The sequence below is a fragment of the Panthera pardus genome, unplaced genomic scaffold (genome assembly GCF_024362965.1).
Source record: "Panthera pardus isolate Hobbes unplaced genomic scaffold, ASM2436296v1 HiC_scaffold_2, whole genome shotgun sequence".
Classification (NCBI taxonomy): domain Eukaryota; kingdom Metazoa; phylum Chordata; class Mammalia; order Carnivora; family Felidae; genus Panthera; species Panthera pardus.
In genome coordinates, this window is record NW_026526765.1 from 110,176,666 (window position 1) to 110,203,661 (window position 26,996).

The following is a 26,996-nucleotide window of genomic DNA, read 5'->3' on the forward strand; positions in this document are numbered from 1 at the left end:
ATAAATAAACATTAAAAAAAAAACTCGGGGGTGCCTAGCTCACTCAGTCAGTTGAATGTCCCACTTTGGCTCAGGTCATGATTTCACCCCTCATGAGTTTGAGCCCCATGTCGGGCTCTGTGCTGACAGCTCACAGCCTGGAGCCTGCTTTGGATTCTGTGTCTCCCTCTCTCTGCCCTCCCTGTTTGCGCTTTCTCTTTCTCTCTCTCTCAAAAATAAACATTTTTTTAAAAAAAAAGTATTTTTAATTGTAAATACTAGTATTATTGATTTTTAATAGTCCATGGAGTGATTTTTAGATTAAAAATAGAATTAGTATAAAAGAAATTTGAAAAGTGTTTAATTTAAAATTTTAATGTCAGGGGGCGCCTGGGTGGCTCAGTCGGTTGAGCGTCCGACTTTGGCTCAGGTCATGATCTCACGGTTTGTGAGTTCGAGCCCCGCATCGGGCTCTGTGCTGACATCTCAGAGCCTGAAGCCTGCTTCGGATTCTCTGTCTCCCTCTCTCTCTGCCCCTAACCCACTCGCATTCTGTCTCTGTCTCTCTCAAAAGCAAATAAACATTAAAAAAATTAAAAAATAAAATAAAATAAAATTTTAATGTCAGGCTATGCATTTAATTGAGTTTGATAGCACAGCTTACTTTCTTAAGAAAAATTATATTTGGCAATATAATTATATTTGGCAATATATATTTTCCTTTTTGGTTTTCCTGTTTTTCTCTATTTTTGTGGTTCTAATTTATATAGCTTACTGTATTCAAATAATCCACAGGGATGAATAATTTGAAACATAATCAACTTGTATATTTTAAGCAATTCAGAGAGTTGTCCTATATTAATATGTTTAAATAACTGTATCATGAAGCATTAAGTGTGTCCTGAATACAAGAACTGATTAACTGAATTGTATTTTTCATTGCAGCAAACACTGCTCATAATGGGAAAGTTAATGGCTTATGTTTTACAAGTGATGGGCTTCACCTCCTTACTGTTGGTACGGATAATCGAATGAGACTCTGGAATAGTTCCAATGGAGAAAACACACTAGTAAGAGATTTTAAGTATCTCCAACCTTTTGAATACAAATTGAAAAAATGGATCTGTGACATACACTTAATGTTCTTCTGTAGATTTAACTCTTTTCTTATCTCTGAATCACAGTTTTCTTTTTATATTTTTCCATTACGTGAACTAATAACACAAGACAACCCACCCTACTACCCTCCCACCACATTCTCCCCATTTAGTGGAGAATTACTGCTCTACTGAGCCACTGTGCATAATGGGAGTGTGCCATAACTCTCAGGTATGTTGGAGAAGAAAAGATTGAGAACAATTGATATAAATTAAACTTATAAGATTAAATAGTCTAATTTTATACTATATATGACTTGTAAACACAGCCTAAAATGAGTGTTATAGTACCAGAACATATAGTACTTTAATATTAGAATAAATGTATTTTAAATGTCCTAGATTCTTACTTGGTATTTAATTTCTAATAGTTTTTTAAAATTTATATTATGGGTCTTACCAGGTATCCCTGTGGTTTATTAACTTTGAGAATAAGCTAATAAGTTTGTTATTTGGTGGTAATAGTAGTAGGTAATATTTATTAAGAGCTTATATGTCAGATACTGTGCTAATAAAAATTAACATTTAATATATGTGCTGAAGCATATAGGGTCTTATTTAATCATCACATCAATATTATGAAAGTAGTTACTGTTAAAATTCCCATTTTACACATGAGAAAATGAGACATAAATGGATACATAACTAGTGTGAGTTAAAACAGCTAAAAAACAACAGAACTTGACTCTAGGTTCCACTCCTATTGCAACAATGAATTACGAAACCCTTTAAAGCATTTATCTAATGCTTTAAGGTAGGTATTGGTATTAATCATATTGCTTTCTTTTCTTTTTTTTGTTTTTAATTTCATTTATTAATTTAAGTAATCTTTACACCCAACATGGGGCTCAAACTCAAGACCCCAAGATCAAGAATCACATGCTCTTCCAACTGAGCCAGCCAGGTGCCCCATTCCATATTTCTTTATTTAATCATCCTTTCTAACTAATTCTCTTTCAGATACTCTAGGTACCACTTTTATTACTAAATTATAATTTAACTATAAGATCAAAATTGTTTACACTAGATTGCTAATCTCTCATGTGCTTTAGGAAGTACTTCTGCTTCTGCATCATATCTCAGACTAGAAACTCAGGCATTGCAAACTTTAATTTAAAATCTTCCATTCATTATACTGGTACCATGTTTCTAATCAGGTCACACCTTTCTTTTCTCAGTTTATTCATTTGTTTAATAAATATTAAGTACTTCTTTTCCAGGCAGTATTATACAGCAGCAGACAAAACATAGGAGAGTCCTATCCTCAAGGAATTTTAATTCTAGGGAGAGGAAGACAGACATCTAACCATCACTCAATAAATAGGTGGATGGATAAAATATATTTTAGCTGTAGCAAGTGCTATGAAGAAAAGCAAAGCAAAGCAAGGCAAGTAGCATAGAAAGTATTGGGAGGTTGGAGTTGCAGTTTTACATAGGGCAGTCAGAGTATGTCTCTCTCAGAAGATGATGACATTTGGCCTGAAGGAAATGAAGGAATGCGCCATCAGATATCTGGAAAGGAGAGCATTCCAGGCTGCGGAAGGAAGAAAATACAAAGACTGTGAGGCAGAAGCATGCTTGGGATACCCAGGGAACATCTAAGAGGCTCTTGTGTTGAAATAGAGGAAGCAAGGAGGAGAACAATAGGAGATGAGGAACAGAAGAAACAGGCACCAGATGATATAGGCTTAGAGGCCTTTGTAAGGGCTTAGGCTTTTTCTCCGGGTGAAATAGAAAGCCACTAAAAGCCTTTGAGTGAAGAAGTGATAGGGTCACTTTGGAAAGGTAGGTTGGCATGTGCATCAAAGGTGAATGTGATAAGTACAAATGGTATTGAGTATATATATAAAAATTGTTAATATGATTTTATTCCATTTTCTCTCCTTGAAGATGATACTCAGACCTTATAGGTTTTTGCTAGCAAGTCCATTTCATGAATAGTGTGTTTAGAATGTAATACATTTTAAAATTGACTTGATGTAAGTAAAAGATGACTAGAGTAGTCCAGAAACTCACCTTCAGAGGACGACTGGGGACATTGATCCCAGGAAAAGCAATTCTCAGAGGAAACACGCTGTTTTCAAATATTTAAACATGGTCCGACAGAATTGGAAACCAGTTTTAGTCCTGCTATTTAGTAATTTGGGACATTAGTCAGTTTGTTTAAGGTGACATTATGAAGGACTATGGTAAGAGTTTCAGTGTCTCCATCTTGTAAAGAGGGGTTATTATGTACCTAAACAATAATTTTAGGGATACTAAAAGAATGTCAAAAGTAGTACTGTACCTGTTAAATAGTAGGTATACCATAAATAACTATTTGTATTGTATCATATTGCCTTATTAGGACCCTTGTTAGTTTTGAAAAGATATATATGGATTGTGTCCATTGGCAACAATAGAATTTGTACCATTGACGTACTTTGATAGTACTCTTAATGGTATAACCTCTTCACCCATTGTATGCTTTTATGAATTCAATAATTCATCACTTACATACAACACCCAGTGCTCATCATAACAAGTCCCCTCCTTAGTACCCATCACCCATCTAGTCTATCTCCCACTCACCTTCCTCCATCAACTTTCATTTTTTTCTCAATTGTTAAGAGTCTCTTATGGTTTGTTTCTCTCTCCTGTTCCTCCCACCTCTCCTCATATCTATTTTGTTTCTTAAATTCCACATATGAGTGAAATCATGTGGTATTTGTCTTTCTCTGAGTGACTTATTTTGCTTAGCTTAGGACATTCTAGCTCCATCTATGTCATTGCAAATGGCAAGATTTCATTCTTTTTGATGACTAATATTTCATTGTCTGTGTGTGTGTGTGTGTGTGTGTGTGTGTGTGTGTACCACATCTTTATCCATTTATCAGTCAATGGAAAGTCAATTTGAGCTTTCTCCATGGTTTGGCTATTGTTAATAATGGTGCTATAAACATTGGTGTTTGTGTGCCCCTTTGAATCTGTATTTTTTATCTTTTAGGTAAATCTTTGTTTTTTCTTTTGCTTCCCTTTTGTTCTTAAGAGGGATTCATCTTTTACATCTCCATTATCCTTTTGCTCTTCAGTAGATACTTCTAAATCTTAAAAATGAGTATCAAGATAAAAGACATAAGTTAAATAAGAAAAGTTTATTTAATCTACTCCTAACCTTAAGGTTGTAAATACATTTGTTTTCTTCAGAAAATTCTGAAGCTTATTTTTAATTTTTATTTTTTTTAAGTTTATTTATTTATTTTGAGAGAGAAAGAGCAGGGAAGGGGCACAGAGAGAGGGAGAGAGAGAGAATCCTAAGCAGGCTCCATACTGTGAGCATAGAGCCTGACTCAGGGCACAAATTCAAGAACCATGAGACCTGAGCCAGAAGCATGAGTTGGAAGCTTAACTGACTAAGCCACCTTGGTGCCCCTGAAGCTTATTTTTTAATGTGGTCTTTTGAGTAATTTTCTTTACTTTTGATTTGGGGATTAGATACTCTACTTCTTCAGAGATACTTTTCATCCTCTTCCCCATTGTGACTAACGGCTCTGGACCTACCTCAATAGCTTTTGCTGCTTTTGTTTTGTAATGTGATATATAAAAACCACATTGTCACATTTTCCACTCTTTCAATCCAGCTGTGAGTAACATTTTTGGGAAATAATTCTTGTGATAAATTATAAGCAGTATTAAATGTATAAGGATTCTGAGAAAGTGAAGAAATTTTTACTTAAAATATTTTTTAAAAAATTAAATTTTAAAAAGACAGGGGCACCTGGGTGGCTCAGTTGGTTAAGGTATGCTGACAGCTCAGAACCTGGAGCCTGCTTCAGATTCTGTGTCTCCCTCTCCATTTGCCCCTCCCCACTCATGCTCTCTATCTCTCAAAACCAAATAAACATTGGAAAAAAATTTTTTTAATTTTAAAAAGATATATAAGTGCATGCTTCAAGTAGATATATTATTACTTATATCTTCTGTACAAATACTATCGTGAACCTAGGTTTATTAATTAAAGATTAATTTCTTATTTTTAATAAAAATGAGATTAAAAATCGAAATTCTCATGTTTTCTTCTAATACCTTAATGGATTATTTTGCAGGCTTCTTGAGGTGTGTGAACTGTACTCTGGAAACCATTGCCTTAGAGAACATAACAAATACTTATAGGGAAAATTTACAGAGAGACAGCTTTTGGCACAGCAAAAGAACAAAAAATTTATAGTAGCTGTTCCTGTGTTGAATGTTTTAGATAGTGGTATTATCATTCACTAATACCAATGTCTAAAACTGGGAATCTATCCTTTATTCTTCCCTGCTCTTTATCCCACCTATTAAATCAATTAGACATCCCCTTAGTTCTTCCTTCTTCATTTTTTTTCATATCTGTCTTCCCTTCCTGCCTCACTCTGGGCCCTCATGATTACTCCATTTAATTACTCTAACATTCTAACTTGTCCCAAATTTATCTCCCAGTGGAAGTCTTTCATTGTTTCCTCAGTGCTTACAGGTTATTAAAACCGAATGCTTTTGCCTGTTGCACACAAAGCCTTCATAAGTTGTATCTGCTAACTCACCAGCTTTATATCTTGCCACTTTCCCATTTTTTTTCTCTGTCCATACTGAACTACTTAGAGGTCTTAAAAAATACCTTGCTCTCTTGCTTTTCCATTCTGCTGTACAAACTCCAGACCTTGCTTTGGAATACTGTTCTCCTTCCTGTCCTGTTTCTCAGATTTCAGGGTTCATCTCAGGCACAACTTCTCCTTAACTCCTCTAGTCTTGCTTAGATGTCTTCAAGTACCCAGTGCTCACTTATATTAGAATGCATTGTGATCATCACTTAATGGAATGAAGGAAAAATAATTTAAAACATTGCGGCATAGTGGTTTTTGATTAGTGTAGTCTAGATTCACTTTCTGATTCTGTCATTTGCTGGCCCAAAGACTTATGAGATGCTGACTATCTCATAGTATTGTTTTGAGTATTAAATGAAATAACACATGTAAAACATTTAGCACTTTGATATTTACAGCAAATGTTGATGTTCAGTAAATGTTACCTATCATTATTATGATTATGCTGATCATTGTTTAATAATAAAATGAGCTGCCTTGTGATGGAGTCTGTATCACTACAGGTATTCATTTAGTGACCAGATGTATGTTTCCTGGAACAATAAAAGGGATTCATAAGATAGGGAATTGGATTTGCCATCAGCCTGTCCAAAGTCCCATATCATCCTCCCCTATCAAAATCTTTTCAAAGTCTGTATGTATCACCTTTAACACATCATAGCCAAAAGTAGCCTCTTCCTCTACAGTACTTTCATAATAATAGACATCATGCTATTTATCAAACATTGCTTTTTATAGTAAGCATACATAGTCATAAAATGGGAACTTTAGACAGTCACCTAGAATAATGTATGACACGTAGTAAGCAATAGTAAATGATAGATTCCTCCTTTCCTTAACCTGTTATTAGAACTTTATTCCACAGGTATTGAAAATTTGGTAATTCCAAATTATCATCAAAATATGTATCAAAATATTGATAATTTTTAGTCCACAAGTGATTTGACCGTAGCAGTGATTTATGAAGATTGATGGGATAGTAAGTTGCAGAATGGTTTGGAATGGGGACACCTAAGAAGAAAGAGGTGTCAGAGAGCTGGTTCAATCTTTGTACCTCATTCATCACTTCCCAGTTCATATTTGAGAAGGAATATAGTTAGGTAGGTCATCTGATGAATGTGAATAAGGTCATCACAGTCAAGCAGTTCAGAATTTTTCTAGCAGGAACAGAGAGTTTGTAGTTGAGAAGATGTGTGGGTTTTTTTCCCCACACTCCTTCTATACATGCAACTATTTGTAGAATGACACTATATTCTATGAACCGTTGCACCTATATGATCAAAGACACAAATGAGAGAATGTTGTACTTTTAAATATATATAGGAATTAATAAATCTAGGGACTTACTGGATACCTTTATGTTCTAGGTGTTCTCATATGTGTTATTTCATCTGGTTTTTCACAGTAACTCTGGTAAATGATGTTATTTCTATTTAACAGATTAGAGTAATGAAACTTGGAGGCTAAATCATTCATTAGCCTCCATTATAATCATTCATTATCATTATAATCATTCATTATCATTACTCATAATGGGCAAAAAAAGAAAAAAAAGAGAGAGAGAGAAAAAGAAAAGGTGACAGGGGGTTGGGTAATGGAGTGGGTTTCTACAACCCAAGTCTCCAGACTATAAGTTTAATATTCTAATGTTTCATTTTGCCACTGCTGTGGTGGGATAGCTGAAGGTGTATGCTCATCTCTGTCACATGTGAACCTGAAGGGTGGGTGAGGCAAGTGTGGTATCCACATATTATCAGCACATGTCCATTTGGACCTCGGTATTTGTTAATATAGAAGTATACACACACACGCACGCACACACACACACACACACACACACACACACACTCCCAACTAACCTTTCTGAAAAGAGAAAAAGGTAAATTACTGCCTGTCTAAACCCTAGTATTAACTATAGGAAAGGGAGACATAGGTGATCTTCATGCTCATAATTCTCAAATGATTAGCTACTCATTTTATACCTACCCTAAACTGCTAAATCTAAATTATCAGCAGGAAGTAAACCTATCAATTTCTTTTTTTTTAATGTTTATTTTTTATTTATTTTTGAGAGAGAGAGTGAGAGCGAGTGAGTGTATGGGGGAGAGGCAAGGAGAGAGGGAGACACAGAATCTGAAGCAGGCTCCAGGCTCCAAGCTGTCAGCACAGAGCCCGATGTGGGGCTTGAACTCACGAACCATGAGATCATGATCCAGGCCGAATTCGGACACTTAACTGACTGAGCCACCCAGGTGCCCCCTGACTATCAATTTCTTTAGCCCAAAGCTTCTCACATTTTGATGAGCCTATAGGTTACCCAGGGATCTTGTTAACATGAGGATTCTAGTACAGTAGGATTGGGATAGGAGCTGAAAGTTCGCATTTCCAATTGCTGAGGAGATGCGGATGTTGTTGGGTTTGCACCTTTGGCATATAGTTGCAGAATTTTAATTTTTGTCCTAAATCCATAATTATTTATATAGAGTTGCAGTTGTATACACACTGTGTTCTCTGCTTTTTTTACACATGAGTTTTATCCTTATTTCTGGCATATTTTTCATAATTATGGTTTTTAATTACTATATAAACTGAAGGTTTGTTATAACATTATTAGGGATTTATATCTATTTTTAGTTATTTTTGCCATTCTAGATAATGCTGCCTTGAATTCCTCTGGGCATATAGGTTTTTGCTATTTAATTATTTCCCTAAGATAAATTCCCAGGAGTAGTTTCTTGGTCAAATGGTAAGAATATCTTTCTTGCTTAATGGGTACAGAATTTCAGTTTTGCAAGATGAGAGTTCTAGGGATTGATGATGATGGTTGCACAAGAATATGAATGTAATGTCACTTAACTGTACACTTAAACATGGTTAAGATGGCAAATTTTATGCTGTATGTACTTCACCACAATTAAAAATGTTTTGAAATAGGGGCACCTGGGTGGCTCAGTCAATTAAGTGTGAGACTTCGGTTCAAGTCATGATCTCACAGTTTCTGGGTTTAAGCCCCACATCGGGCCTTCTGCTATTTGCACGGAGCCTGTTTCGGATCCTCTGTCTCACTCTTTCTCTGCCCCTTTCCTGCTCTCTCTCTCTCTACCCTTCCCCTGCTCGCTCTCTCTCTCTCTCAAAAATAAATAAAACGTTAAAAAAATGTTTTAAAATAAAAAGGTGATTCCCCACCCCACCCCCCATAAAGAACATTTTGTATTTTGTTGCATAATAAATCGTTTGGCCTTTTAGAAGAAATAGCCTAATTACAGTGCCACCAACATGTTTATCTCACTTGTAACAGTATGCAGTATTTTGTGGTTTCTTTTTTTTTTAATTTTTTAATGTATATTTATTTTTTGAGAGAGAGGGAGACAGAGCATGAGCAGAGGAGGGGCAGAGAGAGAGGGAGACACAGAATCCGAAGCAGGCTCCAGGCTCTGAGCTGTCAGCACAGAGCCCAAAGTGGGGCTGAAACTCACAGATCGCAAGATCATGACCTGAGCCAAAGTCCGACACTCAACTAACTCAGCCACCCAGGCACCCCTAGTTCATGGTTTCTGGAAATGTTTGCTAAATCATAAAATGATTATTCAAGGTTGCCTTAATTTGCATTTTATTTCTGTTCTGGCTTAACATTTGATTTTGTGGATTTTTTTTTACTATTTGTATTTTCCTCTTATGTGAAATGTACATTTATGTCATTGGCCCTTGTTTCTATTAGGACATTGATCATTTTCTTTAGATTTAATACAGCCCTTTCTGTTGTATGTTATAATATTTTAAGTAAATATTTCTTCTAGTCTTTGGTTGTCTTTTTAATTCAGATTTAAGAAATGAGTAATGCTATGATTTTACATCCTACAGGTAAACTATGGAAAAGTTTGTAATGACAGTAGAAAAGCATTGAAATTCACTGTCTCCGATGGCTGCAGTTCAGAATTTGTTTTCGTGCCATATGGTAGCACCATTGCTGTTTATACAATTTACTCAGGAGAACAGATAACTATGCTTAAGGGACATTATAAAAGTGTTGACTGCTGTGTATTTCAGTCTCATTTCCAGGTAAGAATGTTACTTAAGGGAATTTAAAATGTTCAGTTAGCTAGCTTGCTAGGCTAGTTGTATATAAAAGAGTAAATTGTGATTTCAGTCTGAGGAATTATACTTTTAATCCACATTTGAGCTAGGGTTTATGTAATAGAGGATAATATAGGATAAATTTTTAGATAGTATGGGATATTTGTATGAGTCAATATAATATTGTGCAACTTGACTGAAATAAGTCTTTTCTTCTGCATATGGGCTCCATTTATTTGGCAGATGAAAATCTCTAGCAAATTAAAATAATGTCTTACAGGCAGTCTTTTGGGAAAAGCTGTAATACACGTGTCTAATCGCAAAATATAGTTTTTGTATCTTGATTTATGTATATGTGAATCTGTCTCAGATTTTCTTTTATTTTCTGCCGGGGGCTAGTCAGATTGCTTTTGAGTTGATGCAATTTACATAATTTCTTAAATACCTATGCTTAAAAACCTATGGATGTTTGTTTTAACATCCTGACCTTTTTCTTTCATCTTACCAAGGAATCAGGTTATTTTTTTCAGAGAATATTTGCGCAGATTACCTCCTGTGTTCCTTTAAATGAGTCTCTTATAGAGCAAGAATATTGGTATTTTCCCTATTTTGTAGGTAAAGAAAATGAGGCTCATGAGAATTAAATACTGATATAATGAACATTATGGATTATTAGAGCTAGGAAGGATTTTATCACCTGGTAAAGCTCTTAATCGTTTATTCATTACTTAATTTGTGTCTGACACAGTGCTTATTTTTCAGCCAGCACACATCAGTATGCCAGTAGCCAGTATTAAAATATTCAAATACATATCTTACTGTTTGTTAAAGAGCTGTTGCACCAAGCCCCCTAGGTGTCCTCTAGCTTTACCCCCTCTCCTGAGGCCTCCTAGATTATACCTCAGCCCAGCAACTAACAGGGACCTTCAGGACCCTGCTCTCACTCTATGGCTATTATCTCTTCTGATTTGTCAGTATCCTGATGTAAGAGTTAAATATTTTTACTTTTTTATTTTTAATTTACATCAAAGTTAGTTAGCATATATTGCAATGTTTTCAGGAGTAGATTCCAGTGATTCATCCCCAATGTATAACACCCAGTGCTCATCCCAACAAGTGTCTACCTTAATGTCCCTTACCCATTTAGCCCATTCCCTCCACCTACAGCCCCTCCAGCAACCCTGTTTGTTCTCTGTATTTAAGAGTCTCTTATGTTTTGTCTCCGTCCCTGTTTTTATATTCTTTTTGCTTCCCTTCCCTAATGTTCATCTGTTTTATATCTTAAATTCCTCATATGAGTGAAGCCATATGATATTTGTCTTTCTCTGACTTATTTCACTTTTTATAATACCCTCTAGTTCCATTCGCATTGTTGCAAATGGCGAGATTTCATTCTTTTTGATTTCCAAGTAATACTCCATTATATATATGTATATATATATATATATATATATATATATATATATATATATACACATACACCACATCTTCTTTATCCATTCATTTGCTGATGGAAATTTGGACTGTTTCCATACTTTGGCTTTTGTCATTAGTGCTGCTCTAATTTAGTTTTACTTCTGAGAGAAGACTAAAACACCAGAGAAGTGACAAGACTTGCCCCAAGCTGCAAGTAATTATTCATAGAGCATGGTTATCTATTCAAAGAAATTCTTAGAATACTATACCTCTGTTCTTGTGCAGAGCCACATAGAGATACAGCTAAGATTTTAAACTGGGTATCCTGACTATAAATTATTGCTTTCCGCCAAATCAGAACTTCTTAACAGGTGTGCCTATAATGGACTAGAAATGTGCCAAGATACTGATGCCCACCAGTTCCTGGAATAGCTGAGACAATCTGGGACACCCAGGAACCTGAGGCAAGTTGCCTCCTAGTACCATTTCTCTAGGTGTTGCGTACTCCTATTTGAATCATTACAGCATATCAGAAAGCTTCCAACTCTTATCCCATCATATCTATTATGATTTTTGAAAAGGAAAATAATTATAAGTCTCAAAAATAAAATAGGATAATACTTTGCATCTATTTAGCAGCAGAACCCTTTTCCAAATTAAATATTATACAGAATGTACTATCTGAAGACAAAATTGATATTTATAGTAATTCTATCATAAATATAAAAATCTAACAAGATATATGTAACATCAAAATAGATAATGATAATAATGGATTTTACCCATTGACTAAAATAGGAATCCATGAATCCATTCAGGTATAAGTAAGTAAACTAATAAATTGGAAGTCTAATGAGGAGTGGGATATTGCCATAGTCCCAGAGTACCTCCCTGCAAAATATTAATTGCAAAGGTAAAATGTGTACTTTTATCTTGAAGAAGCCTGACATATATTACCTTAATTAATCAAAATTAGTAACCCAGTTACATGATATTCCTTCTGTGATAGTACTGACAAAGCTGCATCACCTGAATTTAAGCATGAGGAAACAAGAAAATTTGAAGGACATTCCACAAAATAACTGGTGTGTATCTTCAAATTTGTCAATGCCAGGAAAGCCAATGGGAAGAGTGAAGAACTATTCCAGACTGAAGGAAAGTTAGGAGACATCACAACCAAGTCTAGCCTGTGATTTTAATGTGGACCCTTCTGCTATAAAGGACATTTATTCAGACAATTGGTGAAACTTGAAAGGAGTCTAAGAATTAGCTGGCAGTAATACATGGTGAATTTTTATATTTTGCTGGATACATTGTAATTGTATAGGAGAATCTCTTTATTCAAAGGAAATACATACTCAACTATTGAGGATTGACAGGACTGGTTGTCAAGTTAGTCTCACATGTTGAGTTTTTTTTTTTTTAATCTAATTTCCCAAATGAATACCTACACTTATCCCCAAAACTTAAGTATTTCAAATTTTTTCCATTTAATTAAAGTCTTTATTAGTCATTCTAATTTAAGTGCTATCTCTTGTAAGCTCTCTTCTTTGAACATCTACAGAATTTCCTTTGTACCAGTGTGGCAATACTTAATCACATATTGCCTTGTAAACTTATCTGACCAAGTTACCTTAGAGATGTGTGTGTGTATGTGTGTGTGTGTGTGTGTGTGTGTGTGTGTGTGTGTGTATCTTGCCTTCTCAGGAAATTAAATTGATCAAGGGCACTGAACATTTGAAAATATCTTTGCATCATCCACAATTAGTGTAACTATATATTCTAGATTTAACAATGCAGTCTATAGAATTTTGTTCCCTTTGGGAAGTTTGATAATGTACAGCTAAATCTAATTTACTTTAATATTTTTATATTTATATTTCCTATAAATAATTTTATTATCTTATTTTCCTTTTATCTAGAAACTTTCCTCTTTTTTTTAGAAAAATATTAATTGTATCATGCTTCAAATAGTTTTTGAGATGAAAAATAATAAAAAAATAAATAATTGCACCAGCAGAGCAGGAAAAAAGTTTACTATTAGAAATGTTTGTATAATTGGGATAGGACTTCTTCCACCACCGTTCCCTTTTTAAAATTTTTTCAGGGTTACTTCAATGAAAAATCAAAGCATACCTGGTGGAAGGTCCATCTAGTTTTCTTCCCTCACGCTATGACTCTTTAGTTTATATCCTCCTTTTGCCTGTTGATACTGAATATTTGCCCATGTTGTTAAATGTTCTTAAAAAGCAAATGTAATGGAGGAAGAACAAATATTGTTAAAATGTCAATACTACCCAAAGCATTCAATGCAATCCCTATCAAAATAACACCCGCATTCTTCACACAGCTAGAACAAACAATCCTAAAATTTGTATGGAACCAGAAAAGACCTTGAATAGCCAAAGCAATCTTGAAAAAGAAAACCAAAGCAGGAGGCATCACAATCCCGGACTTCAAGCTATACTACAAAGTTGTAATCATCAAGACAGTATGGTACTGGCACAAGAACAGACACTCAGATCAATAGAACAGAACAGAGAACCCAGAAATGGACCCAGATACCTATGGCCAACTAATCTTTGACAAAGCAGGAAAGAATATCCAGTGGAATAAAGACAGTCTCTTCAGCAAGTGATGCTGGGAGAACTGGACAGTGACATGCAGAAGAATGAACCTGGACCACTTTCTTACACCATTCACAAAAATAAACTCAAAATGGATGAAAGACCTCAATGTAAGACAGGAAGCCATCAAAATCCTCGAGGAGAAAGCAGGCAAAAGCTTCTTTGATCTTGGCCACAGCAACTTCTTACTCAACTTACTCAACTTCTTGCCTCTTGTCTCTGGAGGTAAGGGAAACAAAAGCAAAAATGAACTACTGGGACCTCATCAAAATAAAAAGCTTCTGGGGGCGCCTGGGTGGCTCAGTCGGTTAAGCGTCCGACTTCAGCTCAGGTCAAGATCTCACGGTCCATGAGTTCGAGCCCTGTGTCGGGCTCTGGGCTGATGTCTCAGAGCCTGGAGCCTGCTTCCGATTCTGTGTCTCCCTCTCTCTCTGCCCCTCCCCCGTTCATGCTCTGTCTCTCTCTGTCTCAAAAATAAATAAACGTTAAAAAAAAAAAATTAAAAAAATAAAAAGCTTCTGCACAGTGAAGGAAACAATCAGCAAAACTAAAAGGCAACCGACAGAATGGGAGAAGATATTTGCAAATGACATATCAGATAAAGGGTTAGTATCCAAAATCTGTAAAGAACTTATCAAATTTAACACCCAAAAAACAAATAATCCAGTGAAGAAATGGGCAAAAGACATGAATAGACACTTCTCCAAAGAAGACATCCAGATGGCCAACCAACACATGAAAAAATGCTCAACATCACTCATCATCAGGGAAATACAAATGGAAACCACAATGAGATACCACCTGACACCTGTCAGAATGGCTAACATGAACAACTCAGGCAACAACAGATGTTGGTGAGGATGCAGAGAAAGAGGATCTCTTTTGCATTGTTGGTGGGAATCCAAGCTGGTGCAGCCACTCTGGAAAACAGTATGGAGGTTCCTCAAAAAACTAAAAATAGAACTACCCTATGACCCAGCAATTGCACTACTAGGTATTTATCCACGGGATACAGGTGTGTTGTTTCGGAGGGACACGTGCACCCAGTGTTTATAGTAGCACTATCAACAATAGCCAAAGTATGGAAAGGGCCCAAATGTCCATCGATGAATGAATGGATAAAGAAGATGTGGTATATATATATATATATAGATAGATGTGTGTGTGTATAAATATATATATATATTTATACACACATACAATGGAGTATTACTCAGCAATCAAAAAGAATGAAATCTTGCCATTTGCAACTACGTGGATGGAACTGGAGGGTATTATGCTAAGTGAAATTAGTCAGTCAGAGAAAGACAAATATCATATGACTTCACTCATATGAGGACTTTAAGAGACAAAACAGATGAACATAAGGGAAGGGAAACAAAAATAATATAAAAACAGGGAGGGGGACAAAACAGAAGACACTCATAAATATGGAGAACAAACCAAGGGCTACTGGAGGGGTTGTGGAAGGGGGGATGGGCTAAATGGGTAAGGGGCACTAAGGAATCTACTCCTGAAATCATTCTTGCACTATATGCTAACTAATTTGGATGTAAATTAAAAATAAATAAATAAAAGCAAATGTAATGGTTATATAATATCCCATCTTATGAATGCAACATAAATTTATATATAAACCGTTACCCTACTCTTGGACATTTATTTCCATATTTTGTTATTTAAATATAATACTGCTAATATCCTTGGGTTTCATGCATGTCTTTGGCATGACTTTTTAGAAACACATACAGGGGCACCCAGGTGGCTCAGTCAGTTAAGCGACCGACTTCATCTCAGGTCATGATCTCGCAGTTTGTGAGTTCAAGCCCTGCGTCGGGCTCTGTGCTGACAGCTCGGAGCTGGACCCTGCTTTGGATTCTGTGTCTCCCTCTTCTCCTTGTGCTCTGTCTCTCTCTGTCTCTCAAAAATAAATAAATGTTAAAAAAAATTTAGAAATGCATACAAAAACTTTTGACATGTATTGAGATTCCCTTCTCCAAAAAGATCATGCCAATTTATACCATCTTCATATGAGAGTATCTATTTCACTGCCCCATAGGAATGTTTTTAGTACTAGCAATATGACATTCCTTAAGTTCTTAAATTTTTTTTAATGTTTTTATTTATTTTTGAGTGAGAGAAAGCATGAGAAGGGGAGGGGCATAGAGAGAGGGAGACACAGAATCAGAAGCAGGCTCCAGGCTCTGAGCTGTGAGCACAGATCCCAACATGGAGCTTAAACTCATGAACCATGAGGTAATGACCTGAGCCAAGTCGGATGCTTAACCCACTGAGCCACCCAGACGCCCCATTCTTTAAGTTCTTTTGGGGAAGGTAATGAACATTGTTCAGGCGTGTGTAAACAGCATATTCATAAAGACATTGACAGACTGTGCATCAGCCCAAGCTTTCCCTTATAAAAGAAACTTCTCAATAAGCATGGCATATGGTTCTTAAAGCTCTTCTGTTGAACAGTAGCTAGTTAGGCAGCTAAATAGTGAACTAAATAATATTTTTTGTGAACTTCTGGCCTATTAGCTAGAAACTCACACGGTTTCTTTATTGATGTCCTTATTAAAATTCATTTGTTAGCAGAGAAGGACAAACTCTTAATTCCATTTTTTTTTCCTCTTTCTACTCTGACACTTGAAATAAATGAATACTATGATTGATAAAAACCACTAGGTTGTTGAATCTTTTTGTGAAATTTTCACATTAGCAAGCTCTGACATATCCTAACAATATTTTAAAATACAGAACACGACTTTACTGCATCTTAAGTAAGCAAACAAAGGGCATCAGCTCACTTTCTTTGGGGAGTAGAAATACAATTAATCTAATTGGTCTAACGTAAGAATTAATTATTTAAATGACCTAGTTCATTTCAGATTGGCACCAGCTTTAATTTGACCCACAATCACGTTTCCTTTCTGTGTTATAGGAACTTTATAGTGGTAGCAGAGACTGCAATATACTTGCTTGGGTTCCATCCTTATATGAACCAGTTCCTGATAATGATGAGGTAAGTCATATTTATACAACTTATACAGTGACTTGTAAATCATACAGGAAGTAGTTTTATTAATTTGGTTCATATGAGAGAGACTTTTAAGGTATTTCTTGCTGTTTTCAGACTGAAAATAATTTGCCTGTTATAACACATTTGGAAAATCCAGAAAAATATTGAAAGAATGACATAAATTTCTAAAATTGAATTACTATTAAAACTTTTATTTATTTCATTGGTTTTTTTTCCCTATGCATATGTGGTTTTTTTTAAACATAGTTAATATACTTGGACATAGGACTTTGCATTCTACTTCACTCAATAATGAGTCTTTTTTCCATGTCATTAATAACTCTTTGTAAATTTTTTTTAATAATATAGCATGCTTTCATCTATATATCACAATTTACTTAAATATTTACATATTAGGATACATTTCTTTTAATAATTATAAACAAATCAAGGTAAATATCTGTTCATAAATTGTTTATATTTCTGATTGCTTATTTGGTTAAATTCCTAGAAGTAGACTTTATCTCTCGAGTTACCGTATACAACATTTTTAAGCCTCTTTATTCACACTCTCAAATTTTACCAACTTACACTCCTAAGAGCAGTCTGTTAGTAGTATAAATTGGTATAAATATGACCTATGATCATGGGAATAAAATGTAGTAGGTAGGGATGCCTAGATGGCACAGTCGATTAAGCCTCCAACTCTTGATCTTGGCTCAGGTCATGATCTCACAGTTCGTGAGTTGAAGCCCCGCATCATGCTCTGCACCGATGGTGTGGAATCTGCTTGGGATTTTTCTGTGTTCACTTCAACCCCTATGTCACATAAGCCCCTCCCCCGCTTGTGTGCATACACATGTGCATGCTCTCTCTTTCTCTAAATAAATTAATTAACTTTTAAAAAATGCAGTATGTAAACAAAGATGAATAGGACATGCTCCCTGGTCTTAGGTAGTAGCTTCTGTATTTTTTTTACTCTGTATTACGCTGTCCAAAAGTGATATCTTTCCCACCAAAGATTCTTTTACTAAGCACTGTTAATCATCCCTGTTTATCTTAAGTTTTAGGATACAAGAAGTCAGATATCTAAAACCAACATTTACGTATATAATGTTTTAAAGTTGAAAATATAAATAATTCAGTTAGAAACACCTTGACTTAATCTTACCAAGTCATAGTATAAAAACAAAGCATCCTAAATGGAGATGAAAGTTATTGATAGAGCAAGTTTAAAATTCTGAAAATATCTTTCATATATTTAGTTCCTTTATGAAAACATGACTCTCCAAATCACATGGAAATGAGTTTTTATGGGGGTAGTTGATGCCATTTAGCAGCTATTGAAAAAATATATTTCATACCTAAATTTGCAACTGCTTTGATTTACTGCAGTGGAAAGCCGGTGAATTATTTTCTTTTGGCCCTAATCCAAATGAAAGAGAAGAAAAACGCAAGATGAATCTTCAAGCACCTGGCCAAATGCTGTATGGATATTGTCAGATTTCACCACATGTCTAATTTGGCTTATTATGGCTTTGATTAGTTTTAGTGTACAGCTGCTTTTAAATGACTGGATGCTCTTCTGTAGCAAGCTTATATGGCCAAATACTTTGGTATAGCCATTTATATTGCATTATTTAATTGCTGTGTCCTGCTGTTTGGGAATTACTGTGTACATTAAATCCAAGTTAAAACACTACAGCCTATGTTAGGAAGTATAACAATCATTTACCAAATGAAAACAATAAAAATAAATTAAATCTATGACTTACATATGGAGAAAGGATATTAGAAGAAAACTAAATTGCTTAATTTATGAAGGTAGTCTTTGCCTCTGGTGGCTTATTTATTTCTTACTATGTAGTTGTAGTGATAGTTTGAACTCCTCATCTAGAAGGATTTTTGCATATAGGAAATTAAACTGAAGTAGGAAAGCAAATAGAGATGCCCGAAAAACAAGTTAGCCTTATATTTAAGTTTTAGAGCAATAAAACCTTGTCTTTTAAAATCTGTTTATATGCTTTAAGGTAGACATCATTTTCATAAAATGGTATGTGCTAAGATTATTTTCACAAAACTTTAGTTCAAAAGATTCCTGTGAATGTAGGTAGCACATGACTGTGATCATGATGCAGATCCCAGAAGAGAAGTCCATCTTCACCAAACCCTACTCCTCACATGTGTATTTACTATTTAACTTATATTTTTAAGTGTTTGTATCTCAGCTATCAAATAAATGATGCTGCAGTTTCCAAGAAATGTGCAGTAATATGCTTCAAAACAGAACACAGACACACATATGTACACACACACTCAGTCTTCAGTTTTAGGTAAACTAATAATAATACTGGTAACTGGGTTTGAATCCCTGTTCTGCCATCCATTATGGATCAGGGACAGGTTTATGGTATCACCAAACACCAGAATCATGAAGCAAATTGTTCTTCAGTTTCCTTTCAAATCCACCCTTGAGATTAGATTTATTTCCCTATCAACCAACATATAATCCCTTAGAGGTATTTCTTCTGATATCCAAAATAGAGGAGGAATTTAGCTACCATAAGAAATTGGAGGGCATTGGGTAATAGAGACAGGTTTTATGATCTTAAGCATAGATTAATGTATTATTTAAGTGGCAGGTGGTTTTTTTATATTCTGAGTACTCTGCCTTCCTTTTGCCCTCTTTTCCTGAAACTTGGTCATGGTCAAGGCAAGCCTATATAACTCCTAACCATTTTTCCCTGCCTAAGATCTATAAGGTGGCTACATTATAGTTTAAATCTGACCTCTCCTCAAGAATCATACTTTATTTTTTTAAGTTTGTTTGTTTGTTTGCTTATTTATTTATTTTTTTAATGTAATTTATTGTCAAGTTAGCTAACATACAGCGCATACAGTGTGTTCTTGGTTTTGGGAGTAGATTCCCGTAATTCATCACTTCCATACAACATCCAGTGCTCATCCCAACAGATGCCCTCCTCAGTGCCCATTACGCATTTTCCCCTCTCCTTACCCCCCACTCCATCAACCCTCAGTTTGTTCTCTGTATTTAAGAGTCTCTTATGGTTTACCTTCCTTCCTCTCTGTAACTATTTTTTCCCCTTCCCCGAAGGTCTTCTGTTAAGTTTCTCAAGTTCCACATATGAGTGAAAACATATGATCTATTTCTTTCTTTGACTGACTTATTTCACTTAGCATAATACCCTCTAGTTCCATCCACATTGTTGCAAATGGCAGGATTTCATTCTTTCTCGTTGCCAAGTGGTATTCATTCCATTGTATATATAAACCACGTCTTCTTTATGCATTCATCGGTTGATGCACATTTGGGCTCTTTCCATAATTTGGCTATTGTTGAAAGTGCTGCTATAAACACTGGGGTACATCTGCCCCTGTGAATCAGCACTCCTGTGTCCTTTGGATAAATTCCTGGTAGTACTATTGCTAGGTCATAGGGTAGATCTATTTTTAATTTTTTGAGGATCCTTCATATTCTTTTCCAGTGCAGCTGCACCAGTTTGCATTCACACCAAAAGTGCAAGAGGGTTAGCCTTTCTCCACATCCTAGCCAACATCTGTTGTTTCCTGAGTTGTTAATTTTCGCCCCCTGACCGGTATGAGGTGGTATCTCAATGTGGTTTTGATTTGAATTTCCCTGATGATGAGTGATGTTGAGTATCTTTTCATATGTCTGTTTGCCATCTGGATGTCTTCTTTGGAAAAGTGTCTATTCATGTCTCCTGCCCATTTCTTCACTGGATTATTTGTTTTTTCGGGTGTTGAGTTTGGTAAATTCTTTATAGATTTTGGATACTAGCCCTTTATCTGATATGTCACTTGCAAATATTTTCTCCCATTCCGTCCGTTGCCTTTTAGTTTTGTTAATTGTTTCCTTTGCAGTGCAGAAGTTTTTCGTCTTGATGAGGTCCCAATAGTTCATTTTTGCTTTTATTTCCCTTGCTTTTGAAGACGTGTCGAGCAAGAAATTGCTGCAGCTGAGGTCAAAGAGGTTGTTGCCTGTTTTCTTCTCTAGGGTTTTGGTGGTTTCGTCTCACATTTAGGTCTTTCATCCATTTTGAGTTTATTTTTGTGCATGGTGTAAGAAAGTGGTCCAATTTCTCTTCTGCATGTTGCTGTCCAGTTCTCCCAGCACCATTTGTTAAAGAGACTGTCTTTTTTCCATTGGATATTCTTTCCTGCTTTGTCAAAGATTAGTTGGCCGTACATTTGTGGGTCCAATTCTGGGTTCTCTATTCTATTCCATTGGTCTATGTGTTTTTGTGCCAATACCATACTGTCTTGATGATTACAGCTTTGTACTAGAGGGTAAAGTCTGGGATTGTGATGCCTCCCATTTTGGTTTTCGTTTTCAACATTACTTTGGCTATTCAGGGTCTTCTCTGGTTCCATACAAATTTTAGAATTGTTTGTTCTAGCTTTGAGAAGAATGCCGGTGCAATTTTGATTGGGATTGCATTGAATGTGTAGATTGCTTTGGGTAGTATTGACATTTTAACAATATTTGTTCTTCCAATCCATGATCTTGGAATGTTTTTCCATATCTTTGTGTATTCAGTTTCTTTCATAGGTTTTCCATAGTTTTCAGCATACATATCTTTTACATCTTTGGTTAGGTTTATTCCTAGGTATTTTATGGTTCTTGGTACAATTGTAAATGGGATCAATTTCTTGATTTCTCTGTTATTTCATTATTGGTATATAGAAATGCAACTGATTTCTGTACATTGATTTTGTATTTTGGGGTGCCTGGGTAGCTCAGTTGGTTAAGCATCCAAGTTCAGCTTAGGTCATGATCTCACAGTGAGTTCAAGCCCTGGGTGGGGTTCTGTGCTATAAACTCAGAACCTGGAGCCTGCTTTGGATTTTGTGTCTCTCCTTCTCTATCTGCCCTTCCCCTGCTCACACTCTATCTCTCTCTATCGAAAAGAAATAAACATTTAAAAAAAATTTTTTAAAGAATCTTACTTTATTTTGATAGTCACACAGTACATAGATGTTTTATTTACCACTTTGTAGATATATACAGTTGACCCTAAACAATCAGGGGGATTCAGATACTAACACACACCCCCATGCAATTAAAAATCCTTATGTAACTTTTGAGTCCTTCATAGCTTATCTACTAATAGACAACTGTTGATCAGAAGCCTTACCCATAACATAAAACGGTCAGTTAGCATGTATTTTGTATATGTATAATAAACTGTATTTTTAGAATAAAGTAAGCTAGAGAAAATAAAATGCTTTTAAGAAAATCATAAGGAAGAGAAAATACATTTACAATATTGTACTGTATGAGGCACCTGGGTGGCTTAGTCGGTTGAGCATCTGACTCTTAATTTAGCTCAGGTCATGATCTCACGGTTCATGAGTTTGAATCCCACATTGGGCTCCACACTGACAGTGCAGAGCCTGCTTGGAACTCTCTCTCTCTCTCTCACTCGCTCTCCTTCTCTGCCCCTCCCATGCACTGTCTCAAAATAAACTAAAAAAACAGAACAATACTGTACTGTATTTATCAAAAAAAATCTGCATATAAGTGGACTTACATAGTTCAAAGTCCTGTTTTTCAGGGGTGACTATAAAGTCACTTGCTGACATAGACAGCCCTGTACTCTGTCTGTAGAGGATTTCCAGTAATGACCAATAAGAAATTTATTATATATCAAGGTGTATATGGGGTAGATGTAAGGTTTGGTTTTCTTCTCCTTTCCCATTATTTGGACCTGGACTAGATCCACTCTAAATCATGGTTTTCTATCTCCATAACATTTACAATGATCTGTCAGTAGAGCAGGCAACCTGGTGAGGTTGAGGGGGATATGTTCAAGCATGGAAAGGATGTCCACTAGCAGATGTTATAGAGAAAGCTTAAATAATAGATGGTAGCTATACTGCATCTGTGAGTCACAAACAATAATATGGGTACCATATCTATATACAACATTTCTACTATAGCTTTTAATTACAAGTGTGTCTTATTGGTGATGTTTCTAGCAATAAAATGTAACTGTAATGATAGTACTGTAATGCATTTATATTATCCTTTACTACTATAAACAGTAAAATTTATAGTATTTGTGTATTAGTACAGTATTTATCAAAATTGATCAGTATTTCATTTCAATTTTCACATAATTATTTTCGCTTCTTTGTTCACTGTAATAACAATAACTTACAATAAAATGTAATTTTGCATCTCTCTTGAGTCTTCAAATGAAATTTAAATATCTAATAAGTTATATCTTGGGCTTCCATAGTAGAGTTAGGAGGCATGACCTTTGTGTGGCTTATCCACTAAGGGACATTTTGGGGACATATCTAAGGCAGAGTTAAAGACTTCTAAAGATAGAGTAGGGGAGAAGAAATCACCTAACCCCCAAGGACAATACATCTTTATTTTTTAAATTTTAGTTCCAGTATAGTTAACATACAGTGTTATGTTAGTTTCAGGTGTACAACATAGTGATTCAACAATTCTATATATTGCTCATTGCTCATCATGATAAGTGTACTTTTAATCCCCTTCACCTACTTCACCCATCCCTGCATCTACCTCTCCTCTGTTAACCATCAGTTTGTTCTCTATAGTTAAGAGATATACATCTTTAAATTAACACTCACTAAACAACCTAACTTAATAGTTAAATTATAAACCTAGGAAGATAGGAAATTCAGTGAACATTTGTATGAAAAAATAAATGAACAGACTTCAGTGTGGTACAATCATTGACTGCATATCAGTGGACTGTTGATAGATAGCTGAGGTTTGGCAATAGTTTTTTTATCTGGACATTTGAGATATAATGGAATTTTGTTTATACAACTAAGTGATGATAGCCAACATAAGGTTTAATAATGGTGACAATAGCAAACATTAGGTTTAGTAATAGATTCTGATCTATAGCTTTAACAGCCATAAAGAATACTTAAATTAATATGTCATTTTCTAACTATCCTGACTGATACTTGGGGAGTTTACTGGAAATGCTCACGTTTCTACTGTTATCATTGTTTAAATTATAAGATTCTAAGTCATCATATCAAAAAGGTGATGAGCATGCTTAGACACAGTTAGGGGTTGCTCTTAACATAAAACATTGCTGTATGTTGTACAAGGCACTATCTCAAATTATTTAAGAGTAGCCTTGGTGCTAATACATTATTGGGTTTGGGGTCTGAACACACTTGTAGCAAATGTAAAAGCTGCAGAATAAGACACAAATTTGGTTCATAATACCCAGATACTCAAAAAAATGAGACCTTCTTAAAGCCCTTGAGTCATTTGCCCCAGAATAGGAAGTTTGCTATTCAAAAACTTTCTTCACGGGGCACCTGTGTTGCTCAGTCAAGCGTCCAAGTTTGGCTCAGGTCATGATCTCACGGTTCGTGAGTTCGAGCCCTGCATCAGTCTCTGCGCTGATACCTTGGAGCCTGGAGCCTGCTTCAGATTCTGTGTCTCCCTCTCTCTCCACCCCTCCCCTGCTCACTCTCTCTCAAAAATAAACAAACATTAAAAAAAATAAAAACAAAAACAAAAACTTTCCTCAGAAAGTGAATTGATTTGAAATGTCACAGATAATTAATATTCCTCTAATTGCTGATTACTTTTATTAGGTACAACTCTAAACTTATAAGAATACTGTGATGTTTTGTTGTTTTATTTTTTATATATATATTTATTTTGAATGAGAGAGAAAGAGCAAGCACAAGTGGGGGAGGTACAGAGAGAGAGGGAGAGAGAGAGAGAATCCCAAGCATGCTCCGCACTGTCAGCAGAGCCCTACTCATGGCTCCATCTCACAAACCATGAGCTCATGATCTGAGCCAAAATCAAGAGTCAGATGCTTAACCAACTGAGCCACCTAGGCACCCCTGTTTTGTTGTTCTAAATAAACACCATCCAAATGCATGTTATCTTGAAAACTCCCTGGAAAACCTATATGCTAATGACAAATATGTTACCATTTTTGACACATTTTTCATATACTTCTGAACTACTTTACCAGCTATCTAAATAAACAAACAAACAAACAAACCTCACTACTTAATAACTTTGGTCTTCGGACCAAAGATGGTGTTACTTAGTTTGATGAACATCTTATTCCCCTTATATGGATATTTGCTTATTTATAAAGTCAAGTCCACTTAAATAATAAAAAGTTGCCAACATTAATATCTTGGGCTATCAGGTCAGACTGTAGACCTGAGTCCATTCTTAGCATCCATTAACATGGATGTTAATGTGCTGTCTTCTTCACATAATTCCAAAGACGTGCAGAAACATAGCAGCATCATGGTATATACATAAATGCATTTATGTATATGTTTGTAAGGTGACTACTTTGAAGGAAACACAGATAATTTGGATAAATTCTGGCCTATTTAAAATGAAGCTACATTGCCTTACATTGTATGTGGGGTGTTTCTTGTAGCAAATGTAAAAGCTGCAGAAGAAGACAAAAATTTGGTTCATAATGCCCACATACATTGTATTTTATTTTAAATGAACAATTTATTTTATTTACTTTCAAAATACTGTAATTGCTTTTCATTTGATATATTTCATAACTATTGTGAGCTTAAAATTATGAGGTAAGACAATCAAATTTTCCTTTTCCTTCCCTTTTTTAGCCTACAACCAAATCACAGTTAAATCCAGCATTTGAAGATGCATGGAGCAGCAGTGATGAGGAAGGATGACCATCAATCCTGAGTACTTCTGTGTCTCTGTTGATGAAACTTTTAAAATGCGACTGTTTTGTGTGGGTATTGTTTTCTTCTTAACTGTCCAGTGACAGCTAAATTATCATTAAAATTGGAATTTCTTTTTTAATTTAAAAAGAAGTCTTCCTCTAAGCCACAAATAACTGTATTGCTTCTTTCTAGTTCCATAAATATACATGCTCATTGTAAATAATTCAAATGACTTTTGAACAGTCACCTGGAACCATATCACCCTAAGGTAACTACTACTCACATTTTGGTGGCCATTCTTCCATGCATCTTTTTATAACATAATTTTACATAATGGGATGTTTGGCATGTTGTTGCTGTCATGGAAGTTCCTCTCCTCCCACATGAGTGTCTCTCTCCCGATCCCTGACGGCAGTCCACATTATTAACCAAGTATGTGTGTGTGTTCTTTCACATTTTACAATCCTATATGGACCTATATAGACATAGATGGGGAAGTATTTTTATTTTGCAAAAATGGAACGTATACAGTTCTGTCTTGATTTTGTTTCCAGTTACAGCTCATAGGAGTCCTTGTTATTTGGTATAAATAAGCATTTGTCTATATTTTTGTTATTTTCTGTATTCCTTATACTCTGGCCTTTGGGGCCTTGATCCTGGTGACACTGCCCTCTCCCAAGACTAGCTAATTCCTAGGGATAACACAGGACTCCCTTGGGAGCCTGCCTTTCATATACAAACCAACCAATCCAGAGTCCATATCCCCAACCCTCATACACCAAGGCAATATTCTCCCTGCCCTAATTCACCCTAGGGCCACCCTTGTATGCCACAGTCTACTGAAATTATTCAAACTATCCAACACTAAACTTGGTGTACCTACCCTGCCTCGCTCAATCCTTCCCACAAAAATTCCAGTAAAGGCTTTGACCCATTCTTTGCCCTTTCCTTTGAGAGGAGGCCTCCTAACCAACCCTGGCCCTTCTCCTGTGGCCCTGCATAGCATGGTGTGCCAGGTCTCCTGGTTTTAGGGATTTGTGAGTATAAACTTCTTCCATCATGACCGTCTTCTCTGTGTCTGTATATCTTACCACACCTGCTGAGAACAAATCCCACATAAAAATCTTAACACAGTTGGCACAACAAGCTGGGTGATTTGACACCAAATGGAAATGGCATGTCCTTAAACTGCTCTTGGCTTAAAACTATATCTAATAGTCAGTAGCCCCTGCCTGAAAGGGCACCCCTGATTTTGGTGCACTTGCAGCTTGGTGGCTTCTGCATTGCGTTATTTTTTTGTTGTTGGGTATTGCCCTGATATCCCAATCTAAAGGGAACACTTGATGTATTTCCCCATGTTGGTGGACCACCCGGAGTCCAGGAC

General features: G+C 35.6%; 1 protein-coding gene across 2 annotated transcripts in view; it reads left to right on the forward strand.

Annotated features, from left to right (window-relative positions):
* ERCC8 (ERCC excision repair 8, CSA ubiquitin ligase complex subunit) overlaps positions 1–26,218 on the forward strand; it is a 62,583-nt gene extending 36,365 nt beyond the window's left edge. For both annotated transcript variants that reach the window (XM_019414310.2, XM_019414311.1), the window contains 4 exons: positions 925–1,049; positions 9,617–9,814; positions 16,814–16,894; positions 25,550–26,218. In XM_019414310.2, the coding sequence (XP_019269855.1) occupies positions 925–1,049; positions 9,617–9,814; positions 16,814–16,894; positions 25,550–25,618 (473 nt within the window). In that variant the 3' untranslated portion in view covers positions 25,619–26,218. The remainder of the gene's footprint in view (positions 1–924; positions 1,050–9,616; positions 9,815–16,813; positions 16,895–25,549) is intronic.
* Positions 26,219–26,996: the final 778 nt, after the last annotated feature.